Here is a 12,717-nt window from a genome sequence, read left to right as displayed (position 1 = left end):
ATACACTGTATGGAAATTCAGCTTTGACATGTCAAAGGTGTTAGTAGCACTCTTTAAATTAATTCCTCAATGATGTGCATCAAAGGTATTTCGCACAATAATTATTATAACAAAGGTGCATTGCCTTTGAATAAAATCAAAGACAACACCTTTAACATTGTCAAAGGTTAGCAAGGATGGCCCAAGGGAAAATGAGCATTTTCTCTTGGATGGCCTTGACCATATTTCAAAGGTGTGTGGTAAAGGTGACTTTTCATGCTACGATACCCTACAGTGCATCAAAAACATTTTGCTTTTAATATGGTTTGATAGTCACTACTAACTGTTATAATAATATTTTTTCACAGGCTATGGTATATCTTGGCTCAATTAAAATAATTAATTGTATATGATGTAAACTGCAGACATTCTTGATCCAGTTTAAAATTCACACCTTTAATACTATACATGAACACATCCCAAGGAATATCTGGCTCACATCCACTCAGAATATTCTAGTATTAATAACTCTTTAATTCCCAATAGTATCAGTCAATCTCTTATCTCTCCTTACATGGTACCAATGATATGCATAGACCACAGAAACAACTACCTGGTAGGCAGAGATTCTCTTGATTGAGCTCCTGTCTTGATATAACATTAAATTCTCCTTGAACTAATCAAAGTGTAAGGAGAAATTATTGATATTTTGAGCTTGTGAATTAAAGAATTAAAAACTAAGTTTAAATAAATGAGCAATGCATTGCAATTTTACAGCTGACTAGACAATAATAAACCTTCAGCCAACAAATACATTTCCGTTAAATTTGATAATTATATAATAATAATTACTTTTCTAAAAAAATAAAGTTATGAATCTCATATAGCTTTTCTCAGTTTGTTAGTCCCATGTGACCATATTCAGGCGCGACTAGCACAATGTAAATTTATTATGCTAGCCTTACAATATACTGTACATGAAGTAGCTATCCATCGGGTGACTGTTCCAGAAAATATCAATACCCCTCCCAAGGAACTGGGGTTTTATTTTGTACTGGACCAACCCCCTTTCCCCTTCTACCCCAATGGAAGCTACTTTCCTCTTAGAACTGTGACTTTTGAACCCCCCCCCCCCCCTCTCCTTTCAAATCTGAGGAAGGGGGTTATTGATATTTTCTGTAAAGACACATACAAATTCTAATTCCTTCACGACTCTGGCGAGCCTCTTGTCATTAAAATATGATAATTTATGCAGCTGTAACAGATGTCAAAGAATTTTTTCCATGACCCACAAAACACCCGAAATCAAGAGATACTTTCTTAAATTATCTAAATCAATGCAATATTGAAGAACTCGCTTCGGCGCAAAGACTGTCTGATTGATCTTAAAAGACAACCCTTACAGGGAAAAAATCTGCCAGATGATTTCAATATTATTTGTCCTGGTGCATTGGCACAAGCATATTGAATCCTGCACATTGGACAAAAATGTCTTCTGCATATCTCTTAAAAAGCCACAGTTGTTTTTATAAAAAACACTGAGGGAAAAAATAAATAATATGCAAACGAATCTAATGGAAATAGCTCTCCCTGGCTAAATAGTAACAAAAGTAAAACAAAACAAAACAAAGAAAAACACTTCGCAAATCCAAACAATATTCTGCATGCAGCACGGAATTTGACGTCTAAATCACAGTGTAATTCTAGATAATATCTCGAACTCCCCAATAGAAGAGATTTTCTTTCAGACATGCACCTCTACCAATTTAGCTCCATTATGGAGTTTACTATAATTTGGGGGGCTTTGGGAACCCCCGTTGAATTTTCAATCCTTTCTGAGGGGAGGGGGTATGGATATTTTCTGTAACTACATATTACAATGCTGACTCAACATTAAAGATCTTCAAGGCTTCCACCCACCCATCCCCCTAGGTTGGGAAATCTTTACACTGACCTATTTGTAAACACCATTGAAGTTCCTGAAGTCTCTTGTAAGTGAATCTGTCTTGACTTAATCCAGAATCAAATCTGGTTGGGAACTTACTCAATGAAAGTGCTTCAAGAGATGATCTCTTGTTGGCAATCGGTACTGTTAATAGCATTTTGAATGTTTGTTTACCAAACGGTTCAGCTGATCCAAGTTAGTTCACAGCATCTTTAAGGGCCTTAGAGGAATAAATCAGGCCCAAGATGCCTGAAACTATCCCAAACAGTACTATGAACATCTCAAAAGCTTTGTGATACCACCTTAACTTTTTCCATTTGAGCTGCAAATGGAAGAGGCAGGGGAAAATTAAAGTTATGCAAACTCCGAACACACTGCCAAATATGCCCATGAGAAGACCAAAATGAGGAACGGCCAGGGCTATGCCGAGGGTGGAAAACACTAGAACCACCCTGGTTACTAAAACCCAGACAATGTTACAACGCTTCTCCTTGTAACAAGTTGGGAAATTTGGTAACAATAGCATATCTAATGTCCCACTCACTACAAACATATTGAGCGGGTAAGAAAAGTATACATTTATGATCACTAACGCTGTTGCTATTTTGCTCAAGATAGACGCATGCCATGCACTAAGATTTAAGATTACAATTGACTGAGTGTTGCTTCCAAAAGTGAGGCAACAAAATAACCCAACCAAAAATTTCATCAGTGTAACAGATGAAAATGCCCAGTGGGAAACCTTTTTGTATTTTTTGGGTTCACGCATGGAACCTTCGATCCCTGGAAAAACTGTGTGGCCGCAATAGGAAAACAAAATAATACCCAAACTTATCGGGAATGTGTTTAAATCAAAAGACGGAATGTTCCCCAATTCCCAGGTGTCAGAATCCCCTAATGTAAAGCCCAACAGGATGAAAACAATTATGAAAACAGCCAACACAGCCAGCATACTTAGCCATGCCAGGACGGACAGTTTCTTGATAAAAACAGTTAACAGTAAAACTACGGTACAGAGTAAGCACCACTCTTGAATAGACAGCACTACCAGATTACTGAAGAGGTCTCTCATACTACTCCCCAGCACCATCACAATCAGAACACAGCTGCAATAAGACAGACCAACAGTTGTGAAATCAACCAGGCGTCCTCCTATTGGTCCCCACACGTCGGCTCCAATTTCGGCATAACTCGCTCTAACTCGTTTGCGAAGTCGGCTCTTCGGGGAAATTTCGTAGAGACAGTCGACCAGGAGAACCGAGGTCACGGCGTTGAAGAAGCCAATGAACAGAGTGAGAAGTAAAGCAGCAAAACCTCCTAAAGCGATTGCATAAGGCATAGCTACAACACTACTGCTTGAAATTGTCATATTTATCATGTTCCATAGAGCTAGGATGGTCGGTGCTTGTCCGTCTTCCGATAGCCTCTCTAATAAAGACATGGTTCCGCTGCTAGATTTCGAACTTTCGCGGTCGTGAATTGACAGTGCTACCGATCGTTGATTCAGAGAGCGGGTGATTGACACCACACTAGAGTACAACGAGAACTGGAACGAAGGAATGAACAGGGAAGCCTGGCTTGTCGTGAAAGTGGTTGTGAAGCTCTTGCTGTTGTGAGTTAGAAAACTTGAACCACTCTTCTCGAAGCCTGTCTCGGTTGAACGTAGTAGAGGCGTGCCTTCGTTTGGTTCGAATTCGTCCTCCGCCTCTTCTAGAAAATCTTGTTCTTCTTCGATTTGTTCTTTCGTAAGGGGCATGTCTTCGATGATTGTCACCAACTCTGGTTCTTTGATGATCGTGCTGCAAGGCGCATTACCACTTAACGGCGTGGAAGGAATCGAAAACGTGTTCGTTTCTGAACTTTCTTTGTCCATTGCGTTTTCTTGTCTTCAGTGATTCTTGACTGTCCTTTCTTTCGTAGAAACTCAGGTAAGGGTCTAACAGGAACGAAAAGCAGTGAAGTCAGTTCTTTCCATTGGAAGTTACAACTGAGAGTTTTCAAACTTGAAGCGTTCATCGGACCGGTTGTTCCCACGTTAACCATGTCAGACTGGTTTTGCCAAGTTTCTGAACTGGCCTAATTCAAGTTTCGCGCCCGCTTTGTCACGATGCTCTTGTTCAAAATATGAATAAACATGTAATAGAAGGTGTTAGGTTTGTTCTACGGATCGAACACGAAGAATCTTTTCGCAAAACATGGACAAAGCGTGAAACAAAGAAATAAGCAGGTTTTCTTGACAACTGCGCGGCATTTCAATTTGAAATTGACGCGTATTTGGCTTGCAGAAAGTCACGCCATGAGCACACCACGTGTACTGTGTACTAAACACAAAGTTCAACAAGGTCACACACCTCTTCAATAATAAAAAGATTAAAAACAAATCGAGAAGAAAACGTGAGTAATCTCACAGGAATAAGAGCTTTTTGAAAACAAACTGCGCTTTGCCATATTTGTTCAAACAGTGGTTTGTTCTCAGCGGAATCCTTCTCTTCAACCGGAAGTCATTGCGAAATCTCGAAAAACGCACAGTGTGAAGTCCGCCAAACCGCAAAGAAAAATAATGTTCCCGCAATTGGGTTATAAAATGATCAAATGAAGAAGACGTGTGTTTATTCAAACAATGCAGCGGGTAACATCGTCTGAAGTAATTCATTTTTCCTGTAATAAATCGAAATAAACGCAACAGGTTATAAGCACTTCCGTTCGTTAGTCAAGTTGCGGGAACGTCATCATGCAACTGGTCAATGCCATGGCGTCAATGTGTGCGTCAAGATATGACCAACATTCATAACAAATATTTCCTCTCCTTTGAGAGGCTTCTTCCCTTTCCTGTTCATTTTAACTTCTCGCGACCAGAAGGAAAAAAAACGCATTGTATGTAAATCCTGTTAAACTTGAATGGTTGCAGCCAGGAATTTCTTCTGTCATAAAGGGCCTTTAATCCCGTCCTTTTCCCTACAACTGCACTGGGTTGGGCGGGGGAGGGGGAAGTTCTCCCAATGATGGACTACACGGGGGAAGGCTCTGCCCGAAAGGAGCACCTTTTTCAGGCTGGAGTAGGGTAGGGTAGGGTAGCGATTTCACAAGTTCGAGTATAGATAAGGGTGGGAAAAACTCTCATTTTGGTCATATAATCTAAAAAAGAGCAAGGCTGATTCCACGATCGTGGAAATATTTTTCCAATCAGTTTCGAAAGGCACGGCCTTTCTTCTTCAGGGTATGTTTGAGACTGACCCTGTGGCAAGAGACGAAACAATTTAAAACAGTTACAATAGATACCTGGAAAACATAGCCTAAAGTTACATAAACAAAAACGTTACAATGTGAAATTTGAAAATACACCTTGCCGGAAGGTATTAGCAAAATAGCGAACGTTACAACGTAGGAAACGAAAACAAAAACAAAATCGTAACAATAAGAAATTCGAGAAAGTAACCTAACATAGGAGGATGAATGACTCTAAAGCCCCTGTCAAAAATCTTGACTGACAGACCCAAAGGTAGGTATGTGAAAAGGGTAGCATTTCACATGGAAATTACATGAAGGGGCTACCTTTTCTTTCAAAATTGGTATATAAAAGGGTAAGGGACAAGTAATTCATGTTAAGGTACCATATAGTCACCCACATAACCCTTACCCTAACCCTAACTCTAACCGGGTAAGGGTTTGTATCGCGGAACCTCCCTGTATAAAACATGCTTGAGTACCCCCCGGGTATCCTATACCTTGTTAAAATATCAAAAGAAAAAAGAAAAGAAGACATTACAAACAATGATTATCTAGCGACATTGTTTTCGGTATAGCCAAGTAACTTTCATTTGAATAGTCATACCTGAAGATTTCGAAAGCCGTTTTATAGTACTAGGCTTTCCCACTTGACCATACAGGCTTAAAAGTGAGCAATCACATAAGGGTGCAACGGGCTAAAGTGCGAGATACCCCCTCCCCCCCACTCCGCCATTCACTTACTCCTTTCATCCTATCTTGAGCGATCAAGAGAGGATGTAGCTCATCCTCTTTTGAGTGATACTGAATGGGCAAGGGAGAAGTCCCTCCAAAACGGTGTGCCTTTTTCAACCTCGTAATATGCGCAAGGGTTGTGAAATTTTTAAAATTGTTTGTATTCTAAAGGATCGCAAGAACTAACTGCAAACCGAAAGGATTGCAATTAAACCCAAGTACAGAGTGGAACCCGGTTAATATGGACGATAAAGGGACATGCAAAAGTGTCCGTATTATCCGAGGGTCCGTATTAAGCGGGCTCTCTGAATAAAAGTCACAACCCATGCTTTACCGATTCATACAAAGACTAAATCATACAATTTTTACATTTTAAAAAAAGCAGCAGAACGATGTTTAATGCCTAGGGTTCAGTGTCTTAACTGTCAGTTCAAACTGACATTTGCTGAATATTAGACAATTTAAACAATGTTTAAACAATGCGCAGATAACCCCAGATAACTAGTTTCCATAAAGCGATGTTACTTAACTTTGTGTGAGAGCGACCCTCGCAGTTTAGTAGTTGCGAAAAGAAAGCCTGAAAAACAATTCAGGTTTGTACGGGATTTAAACCTATGGGTTTCACGGGTTCGAATCCCGTTCAAACCTGAATTTGTTTCAGGCTTTTACACGCAGTTCAAATATATGTTTCACATATTTCATATTCATTTAGGAAAGTGTCTGTTGTCCGTATTATACCGACATTAAAGGGGAAGTCTCATGGGGTTTTTGACCTGTTTGGTTAAAAATGGTGAAATAAGACCTTCACATTGCTACAAAACAATTTTAGAACAACGAGAAGAAAGAGATTAACTCAATTCTTGAAAAGAACAACTCGTGATCTGTTCTAGCGCATTTTGAAAACAAAAATGCAAGAACGTAAGTATTATGTAACTAAGTAAGCATTGTGTAAGCAAGTATCATGTCGTAAAAACAGTAAAAAAAGAAAAAAAATGCGAGAACTTGAAAACTGAACGTTAGCCTAACATTTTTCACGTTTAAATCCATTCCGACCTACTATGTCTCTAGCCAAGGCACTAGTCGACAGTTTTATTATACTAGGGTGATAATTTATAACAAAACTAAACAATTATTTTATGTTTCTGTTGACAGACAAACATTTTTGGGTTTTGAAATGACATCAAATTCGCGTGATACTACCCCTTTAAGCGGGCTAATGAAGGGACAGACCCAACAGCCCGCAATAACTGGCTTTCCGTGAAGCGATGTTCCATTGTATAGAAAGGGTAACAAAAGTGCGGAAACTGTATAAGAAAAAGGTACAATATTTTGCTTTATGTATTGAAAAAGGGTACCAGTTTCGGTTAGTCGTGGATTCTCCCCGCACGAAACTTTATAGAGTACCCAGGAGAAATAGGGATTTCAATTTGACAAAAAAAGTTCTGGAATTTCCGGGTAAGGAATGGAATGGGACAGAATGTCACGGAATAAAATTTCGCAAGTTTGGGTATACCTCGCGAGATTGTCATAAGGTTCAGGAAAATCGGAACAACCAAAAAAATTCTTTTCATTCGGCCATTCCTACTCGGGTCCGGCTTATTCGACATACGGTTGATTGCGTTGTTTTGGTTTATGTGGAAAATTTCTGAATGGAACGGTCTAGTTATGGTAAACCGGAAAATACCGTTCTATTCAGCTATTTTTTTTTTCGAAATTTCAAACCAGAAGGTTTAGCTGAGTGGAGAGCGCCCATTGACACGTTCTAAAATTTCAACCCTTGTACTCCAACAAAATTCCCCTTCCAATTTTGACCCAAACTGTTCGCTACCTCCGATAGATACACAAACAACATCAGCTGCACAATATAAACCCCCGGGGGACTCCTACATAAAAGTGACGAAGGTGATCGTCTTTAATTTTGAAAAGAACCCCAATCTGATTTGTGGGCGTGGTCCGAACAATTTTTTTTACCCCTAAGCGGATACCAAATCATTTGTCTAATACTTTTCGGCTCAATACCTTTAAAGGTACCACCATGGCGGAAGTCATTTTAGATTTTAGCACCCCAAGGGGTACCAAAAATCGAATTTTAATCCCTAAAAGGTAAGTTAATAAGACGACACCTCCGTCACTTTTATAAGGGAGTCGCCCGTCGCCGGGGAAAAGAATAATGGGGTGACCAATCACAGCAACTACATTGACAACTAAGTATGATGCTAGTCAAGTGGGAACCGGAAAATTAGAAGATATAAATTTTGTGTCAGCTTTCTTTTATTTAGTCCCAGTGACAAATACAGAAGGGAGCGAGGCCGAGCGAGTAGGGTGCCGGACTTGAAATTCGGATGTCCCGCAATATTTCCCGGTGAGGCCCAAGTTCAACTCCTCAGCCAAGCTTGCAAAAACAGTGTTCCAGGTAAATTTCAAAGTCAGGGTGTCAATGAAGAATTTTTAGGGGTCAACAAATCTTCTTGCGTTTATCATTCAGTTGTTGGGTCAAGAAGCAAACTTTCTGGGGTTTTCAACCTGGGACCCCCGGTTTGCCTCCTGCCATTTGGGATTGGGATTCTTTGATCATGTTTGGTTCAATTTAAGGTGGCCGAACACAGCTTGCCCGCGCTCTACAGATTCTGCTAGTGATGCTATTAAGCGCGCGCTAGGGTTGTGGTACGCAAATACGGCGGTCGATAAAGTGTTCCCTCAATTTCACATGAAATTGATAATAAAGTTAAGTTTTGATCCTAAATAACTAAGTTTCTCGTTTTCGGACTCTTTTTCTTTTCTTTCCGAGCAAAAAAGCCATTCACCAAAACCTTTTGCATGCTTTTCATCTTTGCCATAAAACCCAATTAAAGCCATGCATGCGCATTTGACCAAAAAATTGCGACTTGTTGTTTTCGTGGAAATGAACTGTTTTCTAAGGAACCGCTCATTAGAATTTCGTGAAATTTGGCATGAAAAAAGTTCCCTTAAAGCGTAACTCGCCTACAAAGAGAAACCTAAATCTAACAGAGGATATCTTCACAAAACATTAAAATGCAAAATCAATATTTACAGAAGTTCTCTCTGTTAAAATTACGTGAAAATAGTGCAACTGTGTCAGTGTTTTGTGAGTTCTTCTGGATACAAAAAATGGAAAAAATCTAATGAGTACATTTTCTAAAAATAAAGGAAACCTACTATTTATGGACGTTTAATATTTTGCTGCATTGCCATGGAAACAGTACTTAGCTCAACAAGATGTACGAAAATACATTCTTTCTTAGTTAGTGTTACACCATACCAATTTTGGGCGTCCAGAAATACATAGTTTCCAAATAACGTCTTCTAACACCTGTACACTAAAAAACTGTATTCGGCCACCTTAAGTTATTTGTCTGTGATGTTTTGATGATCGACCCCACAAGTGCCTTGTGCTATAAATGCTGCTGATGGTAAGGGTGCGTTTTTTTGGAAGAATCCAAAAACGGATTTGTGATCTCAGATCATTCGGATCATGCCGTATCAAAGGAACATTCTGGGAGTGGATTCGTCGGTTCCTTTGATGCTTTGATCTGAGATCACAAATCCGTTTTAGGATTCTACCAAAAAAACGCTCCCTAAATAAAGGTTATGATGGTGATTATTATTATAAATACCCCCCCCCCCCCCCGGAAAAAAACAAAACAAAACAAAACAAAAAATAAATAAATAAATAAAAATAAAAAAAAACGGGCACATGTTTTTATCTTAATGGAATCATTTTTATTAACCTCAATATCACTTTCTTATTATTCAGTGAAATCTGGACTGATAAAAAATTACACCTCTCTTCACTCATAATTTACAATATTATTAACTCCTCAGGTTTCACACTGATTTTTTCTAGTTGATTGAAAAGTTCAATCTGTTTTTTACTTTTTGAAAAATAATTTATTGTTTTATTAAAGTTGTATGGAAAAAAATCAAGACATGTTACAAGCTGGCTGCTTGTCGCAATCACTGCCTACTTTGCTCTCTCAACTGCCTACTAATTTGGCATTTCTTTGCAAGCAGGTTACTTTTAAAAGGTAGTTGTCTACCTCAGAAATTTTCTGACAACCCTGCTTTTTAAATTTGTCAGTTTTCAACTTCTACAATTTTTGCTACCATGAAAAAATTCTTAACCCTAAAAGATGTATGCATTTTGTTGGATGGAGTCATCCAAACCAATGAACATTATCAAAAAAAAAAAAAAAAAAAATGACAGGATTGAGTGCGTACCCATTTTGGGCCAATTTTTGGTTGTGCTCAAAAGTGTTTGCATTTATGCATATTGCGGCTTTCAATTTTGTTTGAGATCATCACTTTGTGTTTTTTTCACTGGTTTACTCGCAGTTTTTGAGAAAAACGAGGCCAAAATATTGAGTCTGTGAATTCAACAAAAGACAGTCAGGCACTCAGCCCTACAAAGGTGTTCACATTTCGCCAATGTAAGTGAAAAGTTTTAACACAGTGTTAAAATCCCCCCCCCCCCCAACAAATAAAAAGCTCATAAAAAGTCTTTGAACAAATATAAATGCAAATCTTATATGCCCTGGGGGTACACTGGTATTTTTCATGTGCTTATTTTTTAACCTAAGTTTCTTGGTTTTTCTTAATGTAAAATAACTTGGTGCCAGTTTGTCACAACATTGATCAAAATTTGTTGTGTATATTCACTTACCAAGTAACTTACAATGTTACAATGAAATTTATCATCAGTAATTAAGCATACACGAACGCCCACAAAAAATTGACCTCAATTTGTTCAGCTACCAATATCAAATGAAAAAGCTCTGTTTTCTTTTTTCTTTTTCTGCGGATGGTACTAAAATGTGCGGAAAGAGTCTACAAGAGCTTTCCCTGAATACACAAAACCGAGACCTCCGGCAAGCACTCCAAAGAAAATGAGAACAATCTCGCCTGTGATATGATACCAGCGAAGATGATTCCATCGTAGTTTGAGGTGGGCTATGCATGGAAAGCCAAAGGACAAACATGTTCCAGTGAAACTGCCGACAAATCCCATCAGAAGGCCAAAATGAGGCACGACAAGAGCGACAAACAGTGCAAAGGTTACAAGAAATGTCCTTGTTAGTAGCAGCCAGTACCAGTGATACTTCGTTCCTTTTGCCAAATGAGGAAAGCAAGGGCCAATGTTATTGTCAAACGTTTCCACGACAACGAACAGAGGGAGAGGAAAGGAGAAGAACACATTCATTGCCACCAAGACGGTTGCCGCTGTGTTGAATCCTACATTTCCTGCCAAGTTAACAGTAAACACTTGGTCGGTGAGCAGGCCAAACGTGAGCACAGCAAATACACCAAACACTGCCTTGACAATAGCTGAGATGAAAAAGGACACATGCATCATTTTGTTAAAGTTTTTGGGTTCCCTCATGCTGCCTTCGATGCCTGGAAAAACAGCATGAGCGCAGTAACTAAACGTTACTATACCAAAACCAACAGGAAATGTACTGATGTTGAAGGAAGGAATATTGTCCCATGTCCACTGGTCATTCCGCACAATGCAATATGCCACCATGACAATAAGTGCAGACATAAGAGAAAACACAGCCAGCATGCTCATCCAGGCGATAAGGGACAATCTTTTGATAAAGACGCTTGGGAGGACAGCTACAGAACAGATGACTGCCCATTCGTTCAAACTGAGGGATACATACTGCTCTGTAATCTGTGAAAACATGGTGGTTAGAAGGATCAGGTACAGTACAGCTGCCGAGTAGAGTTCTATTGTCTGGACAACGCTGACCACCTTACCCCCAACTCCAGGCCACACGGCTTCACCAACATCAGGATATGACTCACGCACTCTCTTCCTCAGCTTGCTGCGAGGTGAGATTTCATACAAGCAATCAACGAGCAGTATACCAGTGACGTCACAGAAGATAGCCACGATGAAGATGCAAATCACCGCAGCCACTCCTCCCTCCCTGACGGCATATGGAACACCAAGGATACCCATTCCCTGTATTAGATTTGTCACGTTCCAGCCAGCCAAGACAGCAGAGGCTTGCCTGTCGAGACACTCCTTCTCTACAAGGGACACTGTGAAATTAGACACTGTGAACGAACGGAAACGTTTGAAGTTTGTGTTCCACGCTGAAGGTGATACCGGTTCCTCGGTGTCCTCTGTGCGGATGAGAGGTGATGATTCCGTGGATTGTGGGGCCTTTTTCTTGTCCACAATTCGTAGTTCGTAGCTGGCATCTTTCTTTCCTTCATTGTCGCTGTTTCTTGGGGACAGCGAGTTAGACAGAGCAAACTGCAAATCAGTGTTCCCTTCGCGATCGTTCGCCATCGGCAAACCAACCAAAATGACGATGCCAAATTGCGGAAAAACTTTCAAAACACGTGCACCCGTGGGGGTCTGATCAAGAATGCAACTCAACAGGAATCCGCGATGTTTAGAAGAAAGTTTATCTCCTCGAATGACAGTACTAGTAGGCAACAAAACAACACGTGTAATTTCGGAATCGCGGTGTTTCACAAAATCGCCATAACTTGCCCCAGACACAGACGAGACTGTAATGTTTGTGTCACGCTGTTTGATAATGTAACAAATATGATTGGTTCAAATGATCGAGACCCCGCCTCCATTTCCATAAAAGGGTTCGTTTACTCAGCAATAAAAACATACATAAACATGTTCGTTGATTATCGTGTTTAACTGACCTCTGACTGTTTCAAAGGGCATGTTTTGGCAAAACTAAGAAATGCAATAAAAAATAGTGGAACAGCACGATGGTATTTAAAGATCTTGATCTTTAATGTAAGAGCCACTGGTTATCTTTGCGTAGCGGGATCAAACCTGT

The 12,717-nt window shown here is 39.7% G+C and overlaps 2 protein-coding genes across 2 annotated transcripts; both read right to left on the bottom strand.

Moving 5' to 3' along the window:
- Window positions 1–407: 407 nt before the first annotated feature.
- On the bottom strand, window positions 408–4,614 carry LOC146452320 (vesicular inhibitory amino acid transporter-like). The gene is made up of 2 exons (XM_085097985.1): window positions 1,607–4,614; window positions 408–965 (listed from the first exon to the last, which is right to left on the bottom strand). The coding sequence occupies exon 1, from the start codon at window positions 3,795–3,797 to the stop codon at window positions 2,121–2,123; it is 1,677 nt and encodes a 558-aa protein (XP_084954111.1). The 5' UTR covers window positions 3,798–4,614; the 3' UTR covers window positions 408–965; window positions 1,607–2,120.
- A 4,988-nt stretch (window positions 4,615–9,602) lies between these two features.
- Window positions 9,603–12,468, bottom strand: LOC146452319 (vesicular inhibitory amino acid transporter-like). Its single transcript, XM_085097911.1, has one exon. The coding sequence runs from the start codon at window positions 12,201–12,203 to the stop codon at window positions 10,710–10,712; it is 1,494 nt and encodes a 497-aa protein (XP_084954037.1). The 5' UTR covers window positions 12,204–12,468; the 3' UTR covers window positions 9,603–10,709.
- Between the last annotated feature and the right edge of the window lie 249 nt (window positions 12,469–12,717).

The sequence above is a fragment of the Pavona decussata genome, unplaced genomic scaffold (assembly GCF_977016875.1).
Source record: "Pavona decussata unplaced genomic scaffold, jaPavDecu1.1 SCAFFOLD_371, whole genome shotgun sequence".
NCBI classification, from domain to species: Eukaryota; Metazoa; Cnidaria; class Anthozoa; order Scleractinia; family Agariciidae; genus Pavona; species Pavona decussata.
Note: the sequence above shows the minus strand (reverse complement) of the source record. Positions and strands in the feature narration are given on the sequence as shown.

What these genes read in the sequence shown, in the direction of transcription:
- LOC146452319 (XM_085097911.1), bottom strand. Translation starts at nt 12,203, where the DNA reads ATGGCGAACGATCGCGAAGGGAACACTGATTTGCAGTTTGCTCTGTCT.
- LOC146452320 (XM_085097985.1), bottom strand. Translation starts at nt 3,797, where the DNA reads ATGGACAAAGAAAGTTCAGAAACGAACACGTTTTCGATTCCTTCCACG.